The 26,148-nt window shown below is 49.5% G+C and overlaps 2 protein-coding genes across 2 annotated transcripts in view; both read right to left on the bottom strand.

Annotated features, from left to right (window-relative positions):
• Window positions 1–7,075: 7,075 nt before the first annotated feature.
• On the bottom strand, window positions 7,076–11,298 carry pfdn5 (prefoldin 5). Its single transcript, XM_073071205.1, has 6 exons — window positions 11,153–11,298; window positions 9,045–9,147; window positions 8,725–8,756; window positions 8,355–8,429; window positions 7,845–7,950; window positions 7,076–7,670 (listed from the first exon to the last, which is right to left on the bottom strand). Exons 1-6 carry the CDS (start codon window positions 11,222–11,224, stop codon window positions 7,591–7,593), a joined length of 468 nt encoding a protein of 155 aa, XP_072927306.1. The 5' UTR covers window positions 11,225–11,298; the 3' UTR covers window positions 7,076–7,590.
• A 3,942-nt stretch (window positions 11,299–15,240) lies between these two features.
• Window positions 15,241–26,148, bottom strand: part of espl1 (extra spindle pole bodies like 1, separase) — a 50,105-nt gene continuing 39,197 nt past the window's right edge. The window contains exons 24-29 of the mRNA XM_073071206.1: window positions 25,393–25,572; window positions 24,986–25,090; window positions 24,629–24,744; window positions 23,646–23,729; window positions 22,686–22,850; window positions 15,241–15,598 (exon numbers count right to left, since the gene is read on the bottom strand). Of these exons, the coding sequence (XP_072927307.1) occupies window positions 15,397–15,598; window positions 22,686–22,850; window positions 23,646–23,729; window positions 24,629–24,744; window positions 24,986–25,090; window positions 25,393–25,572 (852 nt within the window). The 3' untranslated portion in view covers window positions 15,241–15,396. The remainder of the gene's footprint in view (window positions 15,599–22,685; window positions 22,851–23,645; window positions 23,730–24,628; window positions 24,745–24,985; window positions 25,091–25,392; window positions 25,573–26,148) is intronic.

The raw sequence follows: 26,148 nt of genomic DNA on the forward strand, positions 1-26,148 counted from the left end.
TTTATTATTTGCCTCCAAGTACCCTGAAACCTCATCCTTAATAATGGGCTTCAACACGCTGGCCAGGGGACAAATCCAAGTCCCATGAGGAATTTTAAAAACCAGTGTCCTGGTGCAATCACAATAACTTGGAGCTGAATGCCCGTGAAACAGTGGAGATGTCTATCAACTTCAGGAGAAATGTATCTCCTCTCCACCCAATCATCATCGACAACTCTATAGTTCACACTGTTTCAACATTCAGGTTGCTGGGAATCATTATTCCACAGAACCTCATGTGGGAGAACCGTATCTCCTTCATTAACAAAAAGGCTTGGCAGAAGATGTACCTTGTACAGTTGGTAAAATTCCATCTTCCCAGAACATCCTGGTGCAATTCTACACCGTCATCATAGAGAGCATCCTCACATGAGCCATTACTGTCTGATTTGATGCAACATCCCCTCATAACCTGCAAACACTACAGCGGACTGTCAGGCCAGCAGGAAAGGTCATGGGCTGCTGTCTACCCTCACTGCAGGACTTGTATGTGTCCAGGACAAAGAAGTGGGCAGGAAAAAGGTCATTGCAGATACTACCCACCCGACAAACTGCATTTTCCTAAAGCACCCTTCTGGAAAGTGGTATAGGGCTTTTAAAACAAAAACTTCATGCCATCTTAAAAATACCTTTCCCCCAAGTAGTTAAACTGGTCATCGCCAATGCCCCTATCACCCCCATCACTGTGGTACATTGTAAACACTGATAATCACAAGAGATGCTGGAAATCCAGAGCAATACATACAAAATACACACAGCATCTATGGAAATGAATAAACAGTTGACGTTTCAGGCGGAGACATTTCTTCACGACTGGAAGAAGACACCAGTATAAAAAGGTAGGGTAAGGTGAAAGAAGATAGCTAGAAGGTGGTAGGTGAAGCCAAGTGGGTGGGAAAGGTAAAGGGCTGGAGGGGAAGGAATCTGCTAGGGGAGGATAGTGGACCATGGGAGAAAGGGAAGGAGGAGAAGCTCCAGGGGATGTGACAGGCAGGTGAGAGGCCAGAGTGGGGAATAGAAGAGGGGAAGAGGAAGGAAATGAATTACCAGAAGGAGAAGTGGATGTTCATGCCATCAAGTTGGAAGCTGTGTAGATGGAATATGAGGTGTTGCTCCTCCACCCTGATAGTGGCCTCATCGAGACAGAAGAGGAGGCCTTGGACCGACACACCAGTCGGGAATGGGGATAGGAATTAAAATGTTTGGCACTGGAAAATTCTGCTTTAGGTGAATGGAGCGGAGGTGCTCGATGAAGCGGTTCCCAAATATACGATGGGTCTCACCAATGTAGAGGAGGCTGCATAGGGAGAACTAGACACAATTGACGACCCCAACATATTCACAGGTGAAATGTTGCCTCACCTGGAAGGACTGTTTGAGGGAGGAGGTGAGTAAGGGAGCAGGTGTAGCACTTTGGCCACTTGCAGGGACAAGGGAATCACAGGGGGAGTAATCACTGTGGAAAGGCAAAGGCCTCATTCAATGTTTGTAGTGAGATGCTGAAGATGTTCTATAGGTCAGTTGTGGAGAGCGCCCTCTTCTTTGTGGTGGCGTGTTGGGGAGGCAGCATTAAGAAGAGGGACGCCTCACGTCTTAATAAGCTGGTAAGGAAGGCGGGCTCTGTCGTGGGCAAAGTACTGGAGAGTTTAACATCGGTAGCTGAGCGAAGGGCACTGAGTAGGCTACGGTCAATTATGGAAAACCCTGAACATCCTCTACATAGCACCATCCAGAGACAGAGAAGCAGTTTCAGCGACAGGTTGCTATCGATGCAATGCTCCTCAGACAGGATGAAGAGATCAATACTCCCCAATGCCATTCGGCTTTACAATTCAACCGCCAGGAGTAAGATATGTTAAAGTGCCGGGGTTAGGACTCAATGTATTTAAGTAAACTACTTAAGAACTTTTTAAAAGCTATTATTAATGCTTTTTGAGAGGGTGATTTTAGATGCATATCATATTTTTACTGAGTTAAGTATTGTATGTAATTAGTTTTGCTACAATAAGTGTATGGGACATTGGAAAAAATGTTGAATTTCCCCATGGGGATGAATAAAGTATCTATCTATCTATCAATAGGCCCACCCAGACAGTCCGGTTTGTGGATCTTGGGTAAGGAGGACTTCTAGCTACAAACGAGAAAATCTACAGATGATGGAAATCTAAAGCAACACAAGATCGAAATGTCAACTGTTTACTCTTTTCCATAGATGCTGCCTGGTCTGTTGCGTTCCTCCAGCAATTTGTGTGTGTGTGTTGCACTTTTTACTAGGTTTGAATTGTAAATATATGCCGCTGTTTATGCACATTTTATTCCGTATCCATCTTTTAACCTCTATTAACATTTTCATTTATACTTTAGAATTTTAATTATTTACAATTGTGCAATATTGTTTTTGTTGCATGTCGCGTCAACACACCACATTAAGTTTCTAATACATGTAAATGTATATAGCGAATAAAATTGATCCTTGATATGAGTGGGCTCCATATTCATATACTGACAACGGGCAGTGATCATAACAGGAGCTGATTTCCGCTATATGAGTGGTCTCCATGGTTACTGCAGTCATCTGGCTCCTTCCTCTCTGCGATGTGTGGCCGTCATGTTGACTGCTGGCAAGCAGCAATGGCCATTTCTGGTGCTGGCGTGGTCTCCGGGGGTGGGGGCGCCATCTTTGGTGCTGGCCTTTCTCCACCCCACCATCCCTACCCGCGCCATCTTTAATATAGGAACCCCCTCCACGTGGCGAGCCGGCGCTACACAGTGCCATCTTTGCTATAGGCAGCAGCAGGTAGTGAATGAAACCAAGCGGGTTTGGTAACCGGTCACCGACGCTAGTAACCAGCACACACATTCATCGGGAAGTGATCATATAAAGCATATAAATTGAAGATAAAAGACAGGACAGAAGTTGGAAATATTGAGGAACACAATTCCTCCAGCATTTTGTGGTTGTTCAGCAGAATAATGTCACAAAGATGTAATCATGAAGGAGGCTAGCTAGCAGCTCTAATATGTTGCAAAGTAGTGAAAATGGCCCAGTCCATCACAGGTAAAGCCCTCCCCACCACTGAGCACAGCTGCATGGAGCGCTGTTGCAGGAAAGCAGCATCCACCATCAAATATCCTCACCACCCAGGCCATGCTCTTTTCTCGCTGCTGCCATCAGGTAGAAGCTACAAGTGCCTCAGGACTGACACCACCAAGTTCAAGTTACTACCCCCCAACCATCAGGCTCTTCAACAAAAGGGGATAACGACCCTCACCAAATCATTGAAATGTATCCACAACCTTCATCTCCTGTTCTCAATATTTATTATTTTTCTGTATTTGCAGTTTGTTGACTCTTTACTGCAGTGGTCCCCAACTACTGGAAACGGTATGATTTGGCGATACTAAACGATATGAGTCAGCTGCACCTTTCCTCATTCCCTGTCACGCCCACTGTTGAACTTGAACCCACGCAAGGTCATCAGTTGCCTAAACACAGTGATAGCCTCGCGCCAGGGATCACTGCTTGGCCTCGGGTAACTGGCCGGCGGGAAGTGCCGTTGCTACTGGCCTGGAGCGCGGACAGATGGGCGCCGCCTCTAAACCTGTTTACCACACCGAATGCTCGTGGGGAACCCGGTGCTAAAATATTCGCAGACAACCTAATTGGGGCTCAGGGTTTCGTAAGTAGCAGAGCAGCTACCTCGCTGCGATCTACTGAAAGTCATCCCTCGAGCCAAACATTTGTCGGCTGATAGATCCTACCTACTACCTACGGGGGGGGGGGGGCCTGTCGCACTCCTCGCTCGGTTGGTCGCTCTCTCCGAACTGCAACCAGCACGGGGACCTCCGGCCCTTACCTTGTCCTCTCACCCCACCCATGACTAGCCACACTTGGCCAGGGCATCTGGCAGTGGGCGGGCGGAAGGCTGGAGCTCGGGCCCGGAGGCTGTGTAATGAGGCAATGAAGCCCTCAGAACTGCTTCAGTACCTTGAGTCCAAGCACCCTGCACTTACAAGACAAACCTGTTGTGAGCGGAAAAAACATGAGCAAGCAGGACAGAAGCAAGTGCTGAGAGCCACGAAAACTAAATTGCAGAATAGACTGGACATAAGGAACCCTCTTCGAGTATCGCTGTCTCCTATCAGCCTATGATGGGACCGTCTTGTTGCAGGGAAGTAAGCCCAGGGCTCCCACTGATATTGGTGTGTTGCAATGATTTTATATGTTCATGCGAGGAAAATATGGGCTGTGTGTTTAATATTAAATTCGTTAGATAAACCCTTCTAGAAACGAAATTGAGTGTATTAGCCACTTATAAGTGACTTGTAGTTGACTTATCACCTGTATTCCGGTCGTGATTAACACACCCCACCGTCCGTCCCTGCATGAATATTGTCAATATTAAACTGGTCCGCAGTGCAAAAAAGATGGCGACCCCTTGTCGTTTGTGCAGCTGCTCTCCCCAAATGCAGACAAAAAGATGTTACCCATATTGTGAGATTTATGTGATTATTGGGCTGTACTTTATAATGTTTCCTTCCGTTTTTCATTTCTTTCTTGTGGACAATTGGCGGGTGGGTGATCTGTTAAATTTTTGCGTGTGTGGGGGAAGGATTGGGGATTTGGTGCTACTGTCACTGTTCTTTTCTGAGTGAAGAGGGTCAAGAATTGTAAGGTGTAGAGGGTCATTGATCTATTGATGGGGAATTTCAGGATCTGCGAGTTTTGTTTCTTTTCTGTGCCAGTTGGGGGGAGGAGTTGATATATTTTCTTTCATCGACACCCATATATTTCTGTTTTTAATGACCACCTGGAGTAGACGTGCATACCTTAACAATATCATGAACCTTTGTTGTCTTTTTCACACTGGTTGAACACCTAAGCTGGTGTGGTCTTTCATTGATTCTGTTATTGTTATTATTCTATAGATTTATTGAGGCTGCCCACAAGAAAGTTAATCTTATGGTGACATATATGTATTTTGATAATAAATTTACTTTGAACTTTGAGTTTGAGGAGATTCAGTACACCAAAGCCTCAAACAAATTTCCACAGCTGTACAATGGAGAGCATTCTGACTGGGTGCATCACCGTCTGGTGTGGAGTCTCCAATGCAGAGGGTCACAAGAGGCTGCAGAGGGTTGTAGACCCAGTCAGCTCCATCACAGGCACAACCCTCCCCAACATCGAGAACATCCTCAAGAGACGGTGCCTCAAGGCAGCATCCATCACTGAGGACCCTCACCACCTGGGACTTGCTCTCTTCTCACTACTACCAACAGGGTGGAGGTACAGGACCCTGAAGACCCACACTCAATGACTCAGGAACAGCTTCTTTCCCACCATAAGATTTCTGATTGGACATTGAACCCATGAACGCTACCTCATTATTCCTCTGTTGCTCCGTTTTTTGTTTCTAACAGACTGATTTTTTAATGTCTTGCACTGTACTGCTGCTGCAAAACAACAAACTCACTACATATCTTGGTAATAATACAGGGCCATGATGAAGTAAACTGGGAGGTAAGAATCCTTATCGTAGTATGGGACCATTTAATGGTTTGATAACAGTGGGCTAGAAGTCGACCTTGAGCCTGGTGGTATGTGCTCTCAAGATTTCTATCTTCTGCCTGATGGGGGGTGGGGGGAGAGGCAATGTCTGGGGTGGTGGGTGGGGTCTTTGATTATTCTGGCTGCTTTTCTGAGGCAGTGAGAAGTCCACGGAGGGGAGGCTGGTTTCCGTGATGTGCTGAGCCGTGTCCACAACTCTCTGGATAGATATAGATATGGAATGAGGTGCCAGAATTATCAGAACAGGTTTACTGTCTGGAGGGACTGAGGTTGGACAAGTTAGTAGGTGACCGAGGGGCAATTTGACACGAGTATACAAAGTCATGAGGGAAATCTATAGTGTGAAATTCCCAGGGAGGGAGGGAAAGGCTAAAATCAAGAGGGCAGAAGTGGTAGTATTTGGAACAAGCTGCCAAAAATAGTTGTCTGGACAGGTACATTAGCTACATTTAAAAGCTATCTTGATAATGACACAGAAAGGAGAGGTTCGAGGACTGTCTGCCAAATGTGAGCAATTGGGACTCAGGCAACAGGGTCGGCAAGGACGAGTTGGGCTGAAGGGCAAGAACCCTCTCAACCCCACTCCCTTGCCTCCTCCCCATAACCTTTGATGCCCTGATAATCAAACACCCATCAATCTCCACTTTAAATACACCCAGTGTATTCACACTGAGCACGGGGGCCCCCCAGGGCTGTGTGCTCAGTCCACTGCTGTTCACTCTGCTGACCCACGACTGTGCTGCAACACACAGCTCGAACCACATCATCAAGTTCGCCGATGACACGACCGTGGTGTGTCACATCAGCAAGAACGACGAGTCAGCTTACAGAGAGGAGGTGTAGCGGCTAACGGACTGGTGCAGAGCCAACAACCTGTCTCTGAATGTGAACAAAAGAGATGGTTGTTGACTTCAGGAGGGCACGGAGCGACCACTCCCCGCTGAACATCGACGGCTCCTCGGTAGAGATCAATAAGAACACCAAATTTCTTGGTGTTCACCTGGCGGAGAATCTCACCTGGTCCCTCAACACCAGTTCCATAGCAAAGAAAGCCCAGCAGCGTCTCTACTTTCTGCGAAGGCTGAGGAAAGTCCATCTCCCACCCCCCATCCTCATCACATTCTACAGGGGTTGTATTGAGAGCATCCTGAGCAGCTGCATCACTGCCTGGTTTGGAAATTGCACCATCTCGGATTGCAAGACCCTGCAGCGGATAGTGAGGTCAGCTGAGAAGATAATCGGGGTCTCTCTTCCCGCCATCACGGACATTTACACTACACACTGCATCCGCAAAGGAAACAGCATTATGAAGGACCACATGCACCCCTCACATAAACTCTTCTATTCAAAGAGGTGAGCCCTGCTGTGGGGGGTTGGGGGAGGGAAGAGAGGAGTATGACCCACAACACTAGTGCCCCTCCCACAATCTCGACTTCTGCAAGAAAGGACACCCAGACTATCGGCTGGCTGAAACCTGAAAACACTTTAATAAAAATTCAAACACCATACGATGAGGAGAGGGTGCAGTCCAGGCACGCACACACACTCCGCCCAAGGTGGTCCCAGCTGGTCAGGCTCAGCTGAACTGGGTCACGAGGAGGAATATTCCTTTGGCCGGGCTGAAGGTCGTGGCAAGTATGACTGGGTCATGGCGAAGGTAACCAAGTCACAGAGTTACGCCAAGGGTGACTGGGTCACTGGGGTTCAAGGGTCAGGCTGAAGGTTCACAAGGTCATTCTGAGGGTTACTGGGTGATGGGGTTAGAGCCACGCTGGGTCAGTGGTTGTGTGTGTGGGTGGTGGGGGCTACCAGGTCTCCGTGATGGATCGCGGGTTCAGGCTGGGGGGGGGTGGTGAATGGGTGACCAGAGGGCAGTCATGGGGTCAGGCTGAGAGTAACAGGTCACGAGGGAGGGGAAGGGAAAGAGGGTCAGGTTAGTGACTGGGCAGAGACGGGTGGAGGTGAGAAGTGGGACGAGTTCAGGCCTTGGCTGTGCTGGATTGGGGGTTGTTGAGTGCTGCCATATGCTGGATCTTCTGGTTCAACATCTCCACCACAGCTGGAAGAGAGAGAGACCCAGTCAGGGCATGTGTCAGTGGGAGGGGAGGGGAGAGGGATGAGAGGGTAGAGTGGGGGGTGGGGAAAGAGAGGGGTAGAAAAATAGCTCTTCCCCACTCATCAAATTCATGCCCTCCTCTCCCTCCACCCTGTCTCCTTGCCTCCTCCATCTTACCCTGCTTCACAGTGTACTTCTCCTGCAGGGCTGGCTGCACCTTCTCGATCTGCTTGGTGAGGAACTCCAATTTCCTGTTGAAGAATGCTCGTGCCTCCGTAACCCCCTGTGAGAGAGGGGAGATCAGCCCAGCGTCAGAGGGTGGGGCATCATAGAAACTGTCCCTTTGCCCCCCCCCATCCATATTAACCTCTTACCCCCACCTCCCGTCTGTTTAGGTGTCTAAATGCCCATCAAACACTGTGCTCTGGCAGCACCTTCCAGATATCACTCACTCTGTGTAGGGAAACAGCCCTCAGGTCCCTTTTAATCCCATCCACCCCCTCCCCAATGCTCCCTCTCCCATTTCCACCCACCGACCCTCATCTGCCTACACTCCATCTCCACCCAACACCTCCCGACCCTCGCTCTCACACCCAGTCACCACCACTACCTCCCGCCTTCCACATAATGCCCTGTGTTCCATGCCCCCTCTCCTCTCCCAACTGCCCCTGTAAGGAAGACACTGACCTTCTCCACGTAGTAACCAGTGCCGATGTCCAGTAACACGAGGTTTACGTCCTGCAGTTTCCCAGGGACATACATCTGGGCGCCGGTCAAGGAAAGGGGGTCCTTCTCAGAGAGGGAGGGGCGGAAGGAGGGTGCTGTGGTGGGATGAAGGGAGGTGGAGAGGTGAGAGAGGGGGGGAGAGGAGGGGAGGGGGAGTGGGAGAACAAAGGAAGGGAAGAGGAGGGGACTCAATTGTGGGAGGGAGCGGGGGGGGGGGGGGGGGGACCGAGGAAGGGTGTGAGTGAGAGGGAGGGAGGGAAGCGGGAAGCCAACAAGAGAGCAGAACCACCTAGGCCACCTTCACAAAAGTGGCCAAGTGAGAAAAGGATACAGAACTTGTCAAAGGCACCAGCACATCTTTACCTGAGTGAGAGAGAGAGAGAGAAACTGTGTTACATACAGTGTTGGGGTAAGGGCTGACTGTCCGTGCTTGAGTGAGAGAGGGAGATTGAAACGGGGGGGGGAGGGTTAGAGGCAGGATGTAGAGAGTGGAGGAGGGAGGGGGAGTGAGTGTTGGGTGGGAGAGAATGTGTTAAACAGTGTATAAGAGAGAGAGGTGGGGAGCAGAGGCAGAGAGAGAACCTGCCATACAGTGCCTGGGTTAGCGTGTATTGGAGACTGTCAGGACATGCTGGGGTGGGGAGAGCTCACCAGTGTTGTCTGGACTCAGCTTGTTTAGACTCTCCTGTGACTCCACGTACTTGCTCTGTACCAGTTTTAGCTGCTGGATTGATGAGGTGAGGAATTCCGTCTCCTGAAGTATGGAGAAAGAGGGAGAGGGTGTGAGCGCTGATGCTGTAGGCAGGGTGGGAAGGGGGCCTTGTCCTTAGCTACCTCCCTTTCTCCCCACTGTTGTCACCCTGATTTGATGCGTTTCACTGGATCTTTCAATGCACGTGATAGATAAAGCACCCAACCCTCCTACCCCCCTCACATCCTACACCTACCCCACTGACCTGGTCCAGTTGCCCCCTCACCCCATCCCCTCTCCCTGCACCCACTATTACCCCCTGTACATCTCAACAACCCATATTTTACTGGATCACCTGATCAACAGCAATACCTACGTCAGACTGCTGTTTATTGGCACAGCTCAGCGTTCAACACCATCATACCCTCAGTACTAACCAACAAGCTCCAAAACCCAGGGCCTCTGTACCTCCCTCTGCAACTGGATCCTTGACTCTCAAACATCTATAGATTTGCCAATGATACAACTGTTGTCCAGCAGGATTTCAAACGGTGATGAGGAGTACAGGAGTGAGATAGATCAGCCAATTGAGTGGTGTCACAACAATAACCTTGCACACAACGTCAGTAAGACCGAGGAATTGATTGTGGACTTCAGGATGGGGAGGTCGAGGGAACACACACCAGTCCTCAGTGAGGGGTCAGCAGTGGAAAGGGTGAGCAGTTTCAAGTTCCTGGGTGTCAACATCTCTGAAGATCTATTCTGGGCCCAACATTTTGATGTAATTATGAAGAAGGCACACCAGCATTAGGAGTTTGAGGAGATTTGGTATGTCACCAAATATTCTAGCAAATTTCTGCAGGTGTACAGTGGAGAGCTTCACCGTCTGGTGTGGAGAAACCACGGTACGGAATTGAGAAAAGTTCCAGAGGGTTGCAATGCTCCATCATGGGCACCAGCCTCTCCACCATCGAGGACATCTTCAAAAGGCACCATTTAAGGACCCCCATCAACCAGGAATTGCCCTCTTATCATTACTACCATTAAATTTCTGAATAAACAATGAACCCATGAACAATAGCTCATTCTATTTTCCCTGTTTTTGCACATGTATATATAACGTCAGAGCTGACCATGGATGTTGCACCCCAGGGCAGAGAGCAAGCTGTTGCCCATTAAGTAGACTCCCCCTTTCCACGCAGCCGATGAACCCAAAGGAACAGTTTGGCACCAGCAGCGTCGCAGGAGTTGCCAGTCAAAGTTAGACTCAACATAGGACTGCCTTTAGGGACTTCAGCTCTGGATTTTTTCCTCAGGGTTTACTCCCGAAGCTTTCCCCATGAGTGGGTGTAGCTGCAAGTTAGCAGACGTTTCTTTCTGGATGAGCTGACAAGCCCCATCTGCCTGAAGCAACCGGTTTTAAGACACCAGTAACCCGCCTTTGCCCCTTCTGTCAGCAGAAACTGTTTCACTGGGCTTACGTATACACACACATTCATAAGTCAGTGATTAATAAACTTGATTCTAATTACCCCATTATAAACCACATTTAGCAAACACGTGCTCCAGTTGCCCACTCAGTGCTCTCTCCCCACGATATCCCCCTACACACCTTACTCCATACCGCACACACATCCTGATACCACAGTACCTCAGTGTAACCCACACACCCGCTCCAGTTGCACCCTCGGCTCCTCTCCCTGTCTCTATCCCAACTATTACCTCACAACACTCAAATGCCCTATACTCCCCGACCTGCTTCAGTCTCATACCTCCCTCTCCCCTGCCCTCTATAACCCCCACTACATGCTCTTACCCCTCAGCGCCTCCCCCTCCTCTGCATCCAACTATATACCCATATTTTATCACTATTGCTCCAGTATAACTCACTATATCCCAATTAATTCCTAACTTACTCCACTGTAATCGCACTACAATACCGCTATACCCCCCAATGTACCTGCTCTAATTGATTTTCGGCGTCTCCTTTGTCCCTACCCAACTATCACCCCCAAGAACATACCATACCCCAGTACTGCCCAATATAACCCACATTTACCCTCATTACCTGCTCTAATTGCCCCCTCAGCGCCTCCAACTGCTGCAATGGCAGATCGGCCACATTCACCGGCTGCGCCATCGCACCGGAAGTGCTTTCCTGCAGAACGACACCGGAGGGGCGGGGGGAGGAATTGCAGAGGCATACCAGCGCCCCCGGGGAGGTGCGGACAGGAGTAGGGACTGCAATGCGGTATCAGCATCTCACCCGGGGGATATGAACAGGACAAACTGCAGAGTAATACCAGGGCCCTGAGCAGGTCTAACTTTAACCACCGGAGTGTTTTACCCCTCGAAGCAGCCAACGTATCTTTTGTATCTTCTGCCTGACGGGGCGGGTGGGGTCTTTAATTATGTTGGCTGCTTTACCAGTAGCGAAAAGTATACTCTCCGAGTCCATGGACGTGAGGCTGGATTTCGTGCTGAGCCGTATCCACAATTGTTACGGTTACGGGCAGAGCAGTTGCCGTACCAAGCCTTGATGCATCCATCCCAATTTTGTGTTTCTTTCCCAGTAGATCCAAAATGTGGAATGTTCCTCTCTCCGCAGACAGTTTGACATAAGTTTATTTTTAAAACATTGGCAGGATTGGGCGAGGGTGTTGTGCAGCTGAGCCACCATTTGATTGCCTGTCCCTCTCTGCCCTTGAGAAGGTGGTGGTGCCTTCTGCAATTACACAGCCCGTGAGGTGTGGGTAGACCCGGCGGTTGGGTATGCAGCTCCAGGAGTCTGGCTCAGTGGCAGTGCAGGAACAGCCACAGGTTCCAAGTGTGTGGCTTAAAGATAAAGATCAGCTTTATTTGCCGCATGTACATGGAAATATTAAAATATAGTGAAATGCATTATCGTTTGTGATGTGCTGGGCAGCCCATAAGTGTCACCATGTTTCAGGCACCAATATAGCAGGTCCACAACTCACTAACCCTAACCTGTACAACTTTGGAATATGGGAGCTGAAGGCAGTGTGGACTGGGCCAACGAACTTAACCTGTTCTTCAACAGATTTGACACTATGGCCCCTGCCCATCCCCCACATGATTCATCTGTTGTCAGCCCCCAACCAACACATACTCCACTCTCCCCTCCTCACAGCCGCCCACCCTGCTCTCATGCCTACACCCCTCCCCCATCTGAAACCACCACAGTGGGCTTCACAGCTGAAACGTCTCCACCCAAGCAAGGCTTCAGGCCCGGATGGTGTCAGCTCCAGGGTGCTCAAAGCCTGTGCCCCCCAGCTATGTGGAATACTTCACCATGTCTTCAACCTGAGCCTGAGTCTCCAGAGGAAGATGTCCTGCCTCGTTCCTGTACCAAAGACGAGCCCCAGTGGCTCCAATGACTAGACCAGTGGCATTGACCTCCCACATCATGAAGACCCTGGAGAGACTTGTTCTAGAGCAGCTCTGGCCTATGGTTAGACCACACTTAGACCCCCTCCAGTTCGCCTACCAGCCCTGACTAGGAGTTGAGGATGCCATAGTCAACCTGCTAAACCATTTCTACGCCCACCTGGACAAGCCGGCGAGCACTGTGAGGGTCATGTTTTTTGACTTCTCCAGGGTGTTCAACACCGTCCACCCTGCTCTGCTGGGTGAGAAGCTGACAGTGATGCAGGTGGATGCTTCCCTGGTGTCATGGATTATTGATTACCTGACTGGCAGACCACAGTATGTGCGCTTGCAACACTGTGTGTCAGACAGTGGTCAGCAGCACTGGGGCTCCACAGGGGACTGTCCTGTCTCCCTTTCTCTTCACCTTCTACACCTTGGACTTCAACTACTGCACAGAGTCTTGCCATCTTCAGAAGTTTTCTGATGACTCTGCCATAGTTGGATGCATCAGCAAGGGAGAGGAGGCTGAGTACAGGGCTACGGTGGGAAACTTTGTCACATGGTGTGAGCAGAATCATCTGCAGCTTAATGTGAAAAAGACTAAGGAGCTGGTGGTGGACCTGAGGAGGGTTAAGGCACCGGTGACCCCTGTTTCCATCCAAGGGGTCAGTGTGGACATGGTGGAGGATTACAAATTCCTGGGGATACGAATTGACAATAAACTGGACTGGTCAAAGAACACTGAGGCTGTCTACAAGGGTCAGAACCGTCTCTACTTCCTGAGGAGAATGAGGTCCTTTAACATCTGCCAGACGATGCTGAGGATGTTCTATCTGTGGTGGCCAGTGCTATCATGTTTGCTGTTGTGTGCTGGGGCAGCAGGCTGAGGGTAGCAGACACCAACAGAATCAACAAACTCATTCGTAAGGCCAGTGATGTTGTTGGGGTGGAACTGGTCTCTCTGACGGTGGTGTCTGAAAAGAGGATGCTGTCCAAGTTGCATGCCATCTTGGACATTGTCTCCCATCCACTCCATAATGTACTGGTTAGGCACAGGAGTACATTCAGCCAGAGACTCATTCCACCGAGATGCAACACTGAGTGTCATAGGAAGTCATTCCTGCCTGTGGCCATCAAACTTTACAACTCCTCCCTCAGAGTGTCAGACACCCTGAGCCAATAGGCTGGTCCTGGACTTACTTCCACTTGGAATAATTTACTTATTATTTAATTATTTCTACACTATTCTTGGTTGGTGCGACTGTAACAAAACCTAATTTCCCTCGGGATCAATAAAGTATGTCTGTCTATGGGAGGAAACCTGTGGAGTCAAGGGGAAACTGAGACAGACTCCTTACAGAGAGTAGTGGGAATTGAATATTGATAGTTGCTCTGGACTATTGTTCCTGAGGAGTGGGACTAAACTTTCCAGGGGGTAGTTTTTCTTGTGCTGTTGCCACCCTTGTCCATCCAGCTGCTAGAGGTGGTGAGATTGGAAGAAGCCACCTTGGGAGTCTTGCTGCAGTGCCTCTACTATGCCAGGTGAAGTGGCAGATGTAGAGTGTGCAGTGTAACTCCACGTGGGCAAGTGGGGAGTGTTCCATCACACTCCTGACCTGTAGATGATGGCTGTCACTCTGTGGGATGACCACTCTCTGAACTGCTCTGCAATCCACAGTTTTCATGTGGACAAGTTGCTTTTTTTAAAAGTTGTGATTACCAGTGTTTGAATTTCAGAATCAGAATCAGGTTTATTATCACCGGTATGTGACATGAAATTTGTTAATAGCAGCAGCAGTTCACAGCAATACATAACTAGCAGAGAGAGAAATAATAAATAAAATAAAACAAACAAGTAAATCAATTACGTATATTGAATAGATTTTTTAAGAAGTGCATAAACAGAAATACTGTATATATATAAAAAAAGTGAGGTAGTGTTCACGGGTTCAATGTCCATTTAGGAATCGGATGGCAGAGGGGAAGAAGCTGCTTTTGAATCGCTGAGTGTGTGCCTTCAGGCTTCTGTACCTCCTACCTAATGGTAACAATGCCCTGGGTGCTAGAGGTCCTTAATAACGGACGCTGCCTTTCTGAGACACCGCTCCGTAAAGATGTCCTGGGTAGTTTGTAGGCTAGTACCCAAGATGGAGCTGACTAGATTTACAACCTTCTGCAGCTTCTTTCGGTCTTGTACAGTAGCTCCTCCGTACCAGACAGTGATGCAGACTGTCAGAATGCTCTCCACGGTATAACTATAGGAGTTTTTGGGTGTATTTGTTGACATACCAAATCTCTTCAAACTCCTAATAAAGTCTAGCCGCTGTAATGCCTTCTTTTCCCCAATTTCCCACGGGATCAATAAAGTATGTCTGTCTGTCTTATGACTACATCAATATGTTGAGACCAGGTTAGATCCTCAGAGATCTTGACACCCAGGAACCTGAAGCTGCTCACTCTCTCCACTTCTGATCCCTCTATGAGGATTGGTATGTGTTCCTTCGTCTTACCCTTCCTTAAGTCCACAGTCAGCTCTTTCATCTAATGTTGAGCGTCAGGTTGTTGCTGCGGCACCATTCCACTAGTTGGCATATCTCACTCCTGTACACCCTCTTGTCACCACCTGCTACTATTGCGTCCACCAGCTTCCCCAGACACCTGGTGTACTGTTCTCTGATACAAGGCTCCCACAATCTCCCTATCCATCCCGTCCCCACCCTTGCTCTCCTAGATCCCCTCTTTCCCTGCAGCACCAACACTCCTCTGTGATGATGAAAAGAACCTTTTATTGAGGGCTTACAAACATTGGAGATTGAGAGGGTTGGGTTGAGGTGGGGGGTATTTAACAAGTTAGGGTTTTTAAATAGACATATGTTCAATTTAACAAACTGGTATCTTGGGGAGGGAGTGAGGATCTCTGTGTCACTGTAGGGAGACGTCGAGTCCGTAGACCACAGGAGAAGCACCGATGAGGTATTTGAGCTTGGGGGCTTGTCGTGCCCGGGAGATGTGGTGCAGGAGGGAGGTATGGTCCTGTGCGCCCAGCCAGCCCTTCAGCAGCTGCTCCATGTAGCGGTCGATATCCTTATCTGTAACATCCCACAGGTTGCCCAAGTACAGGGGGCTGAGGGTGGGCAGGGCAAAAATAGGCATTAGTACCACATTACTCTCCCTCTCCCCTAGTCCCACACACCTCCACATCTGCCCCCCGACCCATCCTCCCCTGTTCTCACCCTCCATCCCCACCAGTCACAAACTTCCCCCCACATCTCCTGCCCCATCGTCATCTTACACTCCCCACACCCTTTCCCATCAACCTGTCTCCATCTCCCCCATTCACACACACCTCCCCATCTCCATAAGACAGAACAGAATTAGGCCATTCAACCCATCGAGTCTGCTCCACTATACCATCATGGCTGATTGACTATCGCTCTCAACCCCATGCTCCTGACTCCTCAACCATAACCTTTGACCCCTTTCTAATGAAGAACCTATCAACATCTGCTTTAAATATACCCAATGTTTTGCCCTTCACAACTGTCTGTGGCAATGAATTCCACAGATTTGCGGGCTAAAAAATAATCCTCATTTCTGTTCTACAAAGACATACTTTAAGGGTGTGCTCTCTGGTCCTAGACTCCTCCACTATAAGAAACATCCTCTCTACGTCTACTCTATCTGAGCATGAGATACTTATACACTAAGTATGAGGGAGAGGTATGTGGAGCACACGATGAACCTAGTGGCCTAATTCTGCTCCTGTTTTATGGCATATCTAGGCCTTTTAATATTGAACAGGTTTAAGTGAGATCCACCTTCATTCCACAAAACTCTGAGAGCGGAAACCCAAGAAGACGCAGCTCACTCACGTTCAGCAACCGAGTAGAAAAAGGCAGTTTAGTGCTTCGAGCAGTGGAGCAGCGGCAAATCAGAGACCAGAAGCCCGAGAAGACGTAGCTCACTCAAGTTCGCTGATTGAGTAGAAAAAAGCAGCAACTTGATGCCTCGAGCAGTGGCAAATCAGATTGGAAGGAACCCTGAGAAGACGAGGTTTACAAAGGTTCGCCGATTGACTAGAAAAGACAGCATCTCTTGGCAGCTTGGAGCTCTGAGCAGTGGCAAATCAGAGAGATCAGTAGCCTAAGGCGTAGCTCACTGAATACCAGGCAGTGACTCATGTAAGTTTGGTGCTCTGAGCAGCGGCAGATCAAAGAAAACGGAAATCTAAGATGTAGCTCACTCAGGTTCACCGACAAGAGTAGAAGGTAGTGATTTGTGGCAGTTTGATGCTTTGACCAGCGGCAAATTGGAGAGATCAGAAGCCTGAGAAGACGTAGCTACCTCAGGTCTTGAGTACAAAAAGGCAGCGTTCTGTGGCAGTTTGGTGCTTTGAGCAGCGGCAAATCAGAGAGATGGTAAGCTTGAGAAGACGTAGCTCACTCAGGTGCTCTGACTGAGTAGAAAAGGCAGTAATTCGCGTCAGTTTGGAGCTTTGAGCAGCGACAAATTGGAGATCAGAAGCCTGAGAATACGGAGCTCACTCAGGTTTCCCGATCGGGTACCACAGGCAGCAACTTGCGACAAATTAGTGCTTTGAACAGCAGCAAATTGGAGAGATTGAAAGCCCAAGAAAACTTAGCACACTGACTTGAGTAAAAAAGGCAGTAATTTGTGGCAGTTTGATGCTTTGAGCAGTGAGAAATTGGAGATCAGAAGCCTGAGAAGACATACCTCACTCAGGTCCTCCGACTTGAGTACAAAAAGGCAGTAATTCGCGTCAGTTTGGAGCTTTGAGCAGTGACAAATCGGAGAGATCAGAAGCCTGAGAAGACGTAGCTCACTCAGGTCCTCTGAATGCGTAGAAAAAGCAGTAATTCGCGTCAGTTTGGAGCTTTGAGCAGCGACAAATCGGAGAGATCAGAAGCCTGAGAAGACGTAGCTCACTCAGGTCCTCTGAATGCGTAGAAAAAGCAGTAATTCGCGTCAGTTTGGAGCTTTGAGTAGCGGCAAATCGGAGATCGCAGTACAAAGAGGCAGTCATTCGTGTCAGTTTGATGCTCTGAGCAACAGCAAATTGGAGATCAGAAGCCTGAGAATACATAGCTCCCTCAGGTTTTGCAATTGAGTACAAAAGGCAGCAACTAGCGAAGTTCAATGATTTGAGCAGCGGCAAATTGGAGAGTTCGGAAGCCTGAGGAGACATAGCTGACCACTCTGGATTGATTTGCAAGAGCAAATTAATGTATGGCTGGGACAAATGGAGTGACCATTGTCAGAGTGGAGATTTTTTTAGTTTTTAGCTCTTTGGGCCTTTAGTGAAAGGAGGTTGTCCCCCCCCCCCCCCCCTCCATTTATTGTTCTTTCTTCTTTCTAGATGCCTAGTTAGAACAGTAAGGATGCAGGCTAGATAATAGAATACTCCTTTTTGCAGGACATGGGAAGGCCAATGAAAGTTACCAGGAAAGTTGATGAAGACAAGGCAGTGGATGTTGTATACATAGACTTTAGCAAGGCATTTGAGAAGGTCCCACATGGGAGGTTGGCCAAGAAAGTTCAGTTGCTCAGCATTCCAGATGAGGTAGTAAATTGGCTTAGACATTGGCTTTGTGGGAGAAGCTAGGAAGTGGCAGTAGATAGTCGCCTCTCTGACTGGAAGCCTGTGACTAGTGAAGTGCCACAGGGATCAGTGCTGGGTCCGTTGTTGGTTGTCACCTATTTCAACGATCTGGATGATCATGGGGTTAACTGGACATGCAAATCTGCAGATGACACCAAGATCGGGGGTGTAGTGAACAGCGAAAAAGGTTGACATGGCTTGCAGCAGGACCTGAGTTATAAGGAAAGGTTAGGACTTTATTCCTTAAGAGTGTAGAAGATTGAGATGAGATTTGATAGAGGTATACAAAATTATGAGTGGTACAGATAGGGTAAATGCAAGCAGGCTTTTTCCACTGAGGTTGGGTGGGACAACAACCAGAGGTCATGGGTTAAGGGAGAAAGGTGAAAAGTTTAAGGGGAACATGAGGGAAACTTCTTCACTCAGAGGGTCGTGAGATCGTGGAACAAGCTGCCAGTGCAAGTGGTGCATGTGAGCTCAATTTCAACGTTTAAGAGAAGTTTGGATAGGTACATGGAAGGTAGTGGTATGGAGGGCTATGGTCCAAGTGCAGGTCAATGGGAGTAGACAGCTTAAATGGTTTTGGCACGGACTAGATGGGCCAAAGAGCCTGTTTCTATGCTGTACTTTTCTATGACTAACTTCAGTGAGTACAGGCCCAGAGCCATCAGGGATTTATATTAACCCTTTTATTCTAGGAATTATTCTCATGAACCTCCACAGGACCCTCTCCCATGTCAGCACATCCTTTCTTCGATAAGGCGCCTAAAACTGACCAATGCCTTATAAAGCCTCAGCATTACGCCCTTGCCACATCCTCAGTCCCACCCTCTTCCCCATCTCTGTCTCCCATCTTATACTGTCACCTATGAGCCTAACCCACCACTGCTCGCACACATATCCATGTCTGTATCCAACTTTCGCCCACTGTCCCCTCCGATCCTGTCAGTCTTCCACAGTCACACCCAGATTGCCCTGTCTCCTGTCCCACCGTCCACCCCCTCCCCATCTGTCTCACCTCCTTCCTCTCCCAAATTCCACACACCTCCTTGTCTCCGCTTCCACCTGTACCCTTCCCTCCCCATCTCCATCTCACCCCCACCCACCCCCTTTTTTCCCCAGTTCCACACATCTCCCAGTCTGCATCAGTCCCTTCCCTCCCTATCTGTCTCCCTTCCCTCTCACATTCCCTGGTCCAACAACCTCTTCCCATCTCCCCCTCCTCCCACCCCCAATTCTGCCCACACATCCCACCCCACTCCCCCTCCATATCATGTTCCCCCGCAACCCTCCCCCCTGCCCCACTCCCCCGTTCCCACACCTTTTGCCCCGTCCTGCACCCCACTCCCCCTCCTCACAACCTCCACCCCACTCCACCTCCCCGTCCCGCAATCCCCACCCCACTCTCCCTTTCCCGTCCCGCACTCCCTACCCCACTCCCCACACCCCCCCCCCCTCCCGATGTGGGTTCAATTTCAACATTTAATAGAATATAGAATAGTACAGCACAGTACAGGCCCTTCGGCCCACAATGTTGTGCCGACCCTTAAACCCTGCCTCCCATATAACACCCCACCTTAAATTCCTCCACATACCTGTCTAGTAGTCTCTTAAATTTCACTAGTGTACCTGCCTCCACCACTGACTCAGGCAGTGCATTCCATGCACCAACCACTCTCTGAGTAAAAAACCTTCCTCTAATATCCCCCTTGAACTTCCCTCCCCTTACCTTAAAGCCATGTCCTCTGTATTGAGCAGTGGTGCCCTGGGGAAGAGGCGCTGGCTGTCCACTCTATCTATTCCTCTTAATAGCTTGTACACCTCTATCATGTCTCCTCTCATCCTCCTCCTCTCCAGAGAGTAAAGCCCTAGCTCCCTTAATCTCTGATCATAATGCATACTCTCTAAACTAGGCAGCATCCTGGTAAATCTTCTCTGTACCCTTTCCAATGCTTCCACATCCTTCCTATATGAGGCGACCAGAACTGGACACAGTACTCCAAGTGTGGCCTAACCAGAGTTTTATAGAGCTGCATCATTACCTCGCGACTCTTAAACTCTATCCCTCAACTTATGAAAGCTAAACACCCTATCTACCTGTGAGACAACTTTCAGGGATCTGTGGACATGTACTCCCAGATCCCTCTGCTCCTCCACACTACCAAGTATCCTGCCATTTACCTTGTACTCTGCCTTGTAGTTTGTCCTTCCAAAGTGTACCACCTCACACTTCTCTGAGTTGAATTCCATCTGCCACTTCTCAGCCCACTTCTGCATCCTATCAATGTCTCTCTGCAGTCTTCGACAATCCTCTACATTATCCACAGCTCCACCAACCTTTGTGTCATCTTGCAAACTTGCCAACCTACCCTTCTAGCCCCACATCCAGGTCGTTAATAAACATCACGAAAAGTAGAGAATCAAATTTAACATTTAAGGAATAATTTGGAGAGGTACGTGGATGGAAGGGGTCTGGTCCAGGTGTGGGTCAATGAGATTCACCAGAAAAATAGGTCAGCATGGACTAGATGGGCCAAAGGTTGAGTGGGAGATCAAGAGTTCATCACTTAGTGCACAAGTGGTCTGTTCAATAGTCTTATCGCATGATAGAAGGATGTGGAGGCTTTGGAGAGATACTGTCTGGATTGGAGGGCATGAAATATAAGCAAATCTTATTGTATAAGAGGACCATTCAAGTGGGCTAGAAGCTGCCCATGAGCCTGGTGCTAAATGCTTTCAGGCTCTTGTATCTCCTGCCTGATGGGAGGAGGGAGAAGAGAGTATGTCCAGGGTGGGAGGGGGTGTGTTGATTACATTGTCAGCTGTTGAGGCAGTTGGAAGTGAGGACCCATGGCAGGGCTTTCAGAAACTGGAGGGCATAGGTTTAAGATGGGAGGGAAATATAGAAAGGACCTGAAGGGTAAGCTTCCCCACATGGAGAGTAGGTGATACCTGGAAGGGAGGTGATGGAATCAGATATTCTCACTGCATTTAAGACATAGAACAGGCCTTTTGGCTCACTGTGTCTGTGCTGAACAAGATGCCAAATTAAACTAAATCTTTTCCATATTCCTCCATTCCCTGCATAGTCACATGTCTAACAGCCTCTTAAACACCTCTATCATATGTACCTTAAACTCAGATCTCCCTGGCAGCACATTCCAGACATTCACCACTCTTCAAAAAAAAACACAACTTGCTCTGCACTCCTCCTTTGAACTTTCCCCTTCTCACCTTAAATGCATGGGCTCTCATTTTTGACATTTCAACCTGGGAAGAAGATTCCCTCCCCCAGTCTCTGATTCTCCAGAGAAAACAGCTCAAGTTTGTCCAACCCCTCCTTGTAGCTCATGCCCTCTAATCCAGGCAGCATCCTGGTGAACCTCCTCTGCACCCTCTCTGAAGACCCCACACCCTTCCTGTGATGGGACGACCAGAACTGCACACAACGCTCCAAATGCTACCCAATCAGAATTTTATACAGCTGCAACAGGATTTCCCGATTCTTGCACTTATCACCCCGACCAATGAAGGAAAAATTACCGTACTACATCTTTACCACCCTGTCTACTTGTGTGGCCAATTTCAGGGACTTGGACCCCAAGGTATCTCTGTCCATTAGTTCTGTTAAGAGTTTTGACATTAATAGTGTACTTTCCCCTTACATTTGACCTCCTGGGTAACAGCCACCCCTCTATGAACTCTAACACTTCTCACTGCCTCAGTGAAGCAGCCAGGATAATCAAAGACCCCACACACCCTCTTCCATCTCTCTTCTTTGCTCTCTTCTTTGCTCTTCCATTGGGCAGACAATACAAAAGCCAGAAGCATGTACCACCAGGCTCACAGACAGATTGTGCCCTACTTGTTATCAGACGATTGAACAGGTGGCTAGTACAATAGACACTTAACCTCCTGATCTGCTTCACAATGATCTTGCACCTTATTGCCTGCCAGCACTGCAATACTTGATTCTGTATTCTCTTATCATTTAAACTTATTCTAGCTCAACGTACTGTGCAATAAACTTATCTATTTAAGTGTTTTTAAGAGATAAAGCAAGGTAGCAGGTCCTTGAGCACTTGCCACCCAATTACACCTAATTAACCTACCAAGCAGTATGTCTTTGGAATGTGGGAGGAAGCCCATGGGGTCACAGGGAGAACGTATAAACTGCTTACAGACAGCAGCAGAATTGAACTTGGGTCGTGGGCGCTGTAATAGCGTTGCGTTAACTGCTACACTACCATACCACACACAAAAGCGTGTCTTGCATCTGTATGAACAAGATGCAAGACAAACCTTTCACTCTATCTTGGTACATGTTTGACAATAATAAACTAATTCTTTACTGCCATTGTGACAGACAGTTGAAATGGGCAGGGTCTTAGGGGGAAGGGTGTGGTAGGTTTGTTATTGTGCTGGCCCGCTCCAGGGCCCAAACATTGACTGGATTCTCTGCCTGAAGAGCCTGCCAGCCAGAACTTCCAGCACTTTGGTTGTTGATACACAAGGAGGTTTTATCCATTTCCCTTCCCCTCATAACCCCTCCCTCCCTCACCCCAGTAGAGGATCTGGCTCTCAGACTCACCAGCCGGCCATCATGTACTTGAGGACGATGCCGACACCCTCCAGGTTGCCGCGAAGAGCCAGCGTGGCACTACTGCAGCCCAGAAGTAGAGACACTGCTCGGCAGCTGAGTTTCTGGATCTCCTGTCCCTCCAGGAATTGGACGCCAGCACCGTGACCAGCATACCTGGGCGAGACCGAGATCCATTAATGAGGGGGAGATTATCAGTGAGGGAGGAGGGTGGTGGGAGTGAAGGTGGAGATTGATTAGTGAGGGTAGATCTCCTGTCCCTCCAAGAATTAGATGCCTGCTCTCTGACCAGCATACCTGGGTAGGGGCAAAGTCCATTGGGGTGGAGAAATCCATTAATGAGAAAAGTGGGTTGGGGATAGAAATCCATTAGTTAAGGGGAGATCAATTGGGGAAGGGGGTAAATTGATCAGAGGAGGGAGGGCAGGAGAGGAGGAGGAATGAGATCAATTAGAGGGGGAAATCGATCCGGGGGATCAATTAGAGAGAGGTGAGGGATAAGATTTGTTAGTGGGGGCAAGAGGGAAGGGGCAGTCCTTTAGAGTGGGATTAATCAGAGAGACTGGGATTGGGAGAGAAGAGATCAATTTGTGAGGGGGAAAATTTGAGGAGTAACCTTTTCACTCAGAGGGTGATCAGCACGTAGCAGAGGTTGAGACAGGTACATTAACAGCACTTACAGGAAAATTGGACAGGTACATGGATAGGAAAGGTTCAGAGGGATATGGACAAGCATGGGAAAATGGAACAAGCTCAGGTGGGAAACACATGTTGTGTGATTCAGTGACCAGCTCCCACTTCCTTGGTGTGGGGTGGGTATATTGCAGAGGACAGCTGTTGTCCAGAGAGCCTTCCAGTCCCCATCCCCAGCTTCCCTTGAACTGCCCTTCCTTCAGAACTGACTCCCCCACCCACCCTCCTCCTGCCGCCCCCAAAGTAGAGATCACTTACAGGTAGAGATCACGGTTACACAGGACAGATTTCAGCTGCTCCTGGCTGGGTCCTCGCCCTACCACGCCATCCCACCCCTCCTTCCTGAGGGAGAGGGAAAGAGGGGAGGGGTGGGAAGGGGGAGAGAGAGGGGAGGGAAGGGGGGAAGGGGGAGAGAGAGGGGAGGGAAGGGGGGAAGGGGAAGAGATGGGGAGGGGGGAGAAATAGGGGTGGGGAGAGGGGTGAGGGGGTATAGGGGAGGGGAGAGAAGAGGGGTATGGGAGGGGAGAGAAGAGGGGTATGGGAGAGAGAGAGGAGGGTATGGGAGAGGGAGAGAAGAGGGGTATGGGAGAGGGAGGGGGAGAGAGGGGGAGTGATGGAGGGAGAAGGGGAGAGGGGGAGTGATGGAGGGAGGGGGAGAGAGGGAGAAGGGGAGAGTGGGAGAGGGGAGAGAGAGGGAGATGGGGGGGAGAGGTGAGAGGTAGAGAGAAAGAAAAATACACGTTATCTCAGGGATGTTTCCGGCCCCGTCTATGGGAGGATGTAGAGGGTTTTGGGTTTGTGAAGAATTAGCCGAGGCGCAAGCTTTTTGACATCCAGAGTCATCACTGAGGATTTAACTACTCTTTGGGGTCATGACCCATGAGTTCAGGATTTAACCTCTCTGGGGTCACGACCTCTAGACTTGAGGATTTAACCCCCTTTTCCAGGGGTCACAGCCTCTAGATCTAAGGAGTTAACCGCTTTGTCCAGGGTCATGACACCTAACCCCTTCCCCTTGAGCATCACAGTCCCCAGATCCAAAGATTTCACCCCTCCCCCCAGAGCCATGACCCCAGATCTGAGTATTTAAACCTTCCATGCCCGAAGTCACAACCCAAGATTTAACCCTATCCAACTCCTGGCTGTGTCAGGCACATGCCTGGAGGAGGTGAGCAGCAAGCCATGGGGGAGGTTGGAGGTGAAACCCCAGTCTCAGTAAGAGCCCAGCCCTGCAGACAAACCTCTCAAACCAGGCCTTGAAGGTCTTCTCCGTATTGGGCAGATTGCCCTGGGGATTGAGGACATAGAAAACATTTCCGGGGTCCACGCCTTTCGTCATCACAGACTTCAACTGGTGCTGGGTCAAAGGAGGGAGAGAGGGAGAGAGAGAGAGAGAGAAAGAGAGGGGTGGTTAAATGCTTGGGTTCAAATGTAAGAGGCAGATAGACACAAATGTGCAGACAATAGAGTACCCAGGGAAGTGGTGAATGGGGGGAGGGAGCAGGGAGTAGGCTCAGAAGAAGGGAGGTGGAGAGGATGATCTATAATTGCCAGTGCCCCTACTCCCCCTCCCCACCAACTCTTCCCCATACACTCACCTTCTTAGTGATGGTGTATCCCAGTAGGAACTGGAAGCTCGGGAGTCGGGAGACTCTGCCCCCTCGAAGTAAGGGCATGCTCTCCCAGGGCAGTCTCTGCAGATCCTGTAAATTACAGGGGTTAATCTGGAGTCCATTTACCTCCCACCCCCAACAACCCTCTTCTCAAGCCCACTAACAGCAGCGTACCTACCCCCTTGGGTACAAGGGGTGGGGAAGGAGTGAATCCTGGAATCCCATTCCCCTGGAACATTCCTCTGACCCATATCACCTAGGGAGCTGAGAGAGGGACAGAGCAGACCAGACAGAGGGTCAGGGTCGGGAGGGGGAGGCAGACGGAGGGTCAGAAACCTCACTCTTGCTGGAGCTTCTCCCTTCACCCACACCCCCCTTTCCCCAGCCCCTACCTTGTCCAACATGAGGATGAGCTGGGAAGACTGTCTGGTGTGTCGGCCGGTGAGGAGCTTCAGCCTGTCCACGGCTCCTTGCAGGTAGTCACCCACCTCGGAGGGACAGCTGCCCCTTAGGCCCCCGGACAGGGACTGGATGTCCAGCGGAGTCAGCAGGTGCGAAGCGCTCAGCATTGTCTGAGGGTGCAGAGTGTATGAGAACAAGGGCAGGCAGGAGACCCTCTCCACCACTCCCCATACACAATCCTCACCAACCCTCCCCAACATATGTCCTCTCAATTATCTGCCGTCCAGCACCCTCCCATGCACTAACCCCACCTTCACCCCTTCTTTACCCCATTTCCCCACTATCACCCCTCGCCCTCCCACACTCTCCTTACCCACCGTACCCCCGCCCCTTTCCACTTATCCCCCGCACATTCTCCCCATCACCTGTCCCTGCTCATTGTACCATCCTCTGCTCCTCTCCCTGCCCAGTATCCTCTTTCTCCCCTCACCCTTCCATGCACTGCCTCATCTTCTCCCCTGCACTCCCCTTCCTCTCTCCCTCAGCTCACCTTACCCTGTGCTCTTCCCACTCCTGCTAACCCCTCGCTCTCTCTGCCCATGCACCATCCCTCCACCATGATCAGACAGGGGCTGGATTCTCCTTGAGGCAGAGGAGCTAACAGAGGTGTACAAGAGTGTGAGCAGCATAGATAGGGTGTCTAGTCACAGTCTTTCACCCTAGAAGTGCCAAAAACCATTGGCCAC

This window comes from Hemitrygon akajei, chromosome 18 (assembly GCF_048418815.1).
Source record: "Hemitrygon akajei chromosome 18, sHemAka1.3, whole genome shotgun sequence".
NCBI lineage: Eukaryota > Metazoa > Chordata > Chondrichthyes > Myliobatiformes > Dasyatidae > Hemitrygon > Hemitrygon akajei.

Coding starts and splice junctions, on each gene's coding strand:
- pfdn5 (XM_073071205.1), bottom strand. CDS start 11,224: ATGGCGCAGCCGGTGAATGTGGCCGATCTGCCATTGCAGCAGTTGGAG. Junction 8,757..9,044: donor GCTGAGTCCAGACAACACTG/GTGAGCTCTCCC, acceptor TCTCTCACTCAG/GTAAAGATGTGCTGGTGCCT. Junction 8,430..8,724: donor TGGTGCCTTTGACAAGTTCT/GTATCCTTTTCT, acceptor ACCGGCGCCCAG/ATGTATGTCCCTGGGAAACT.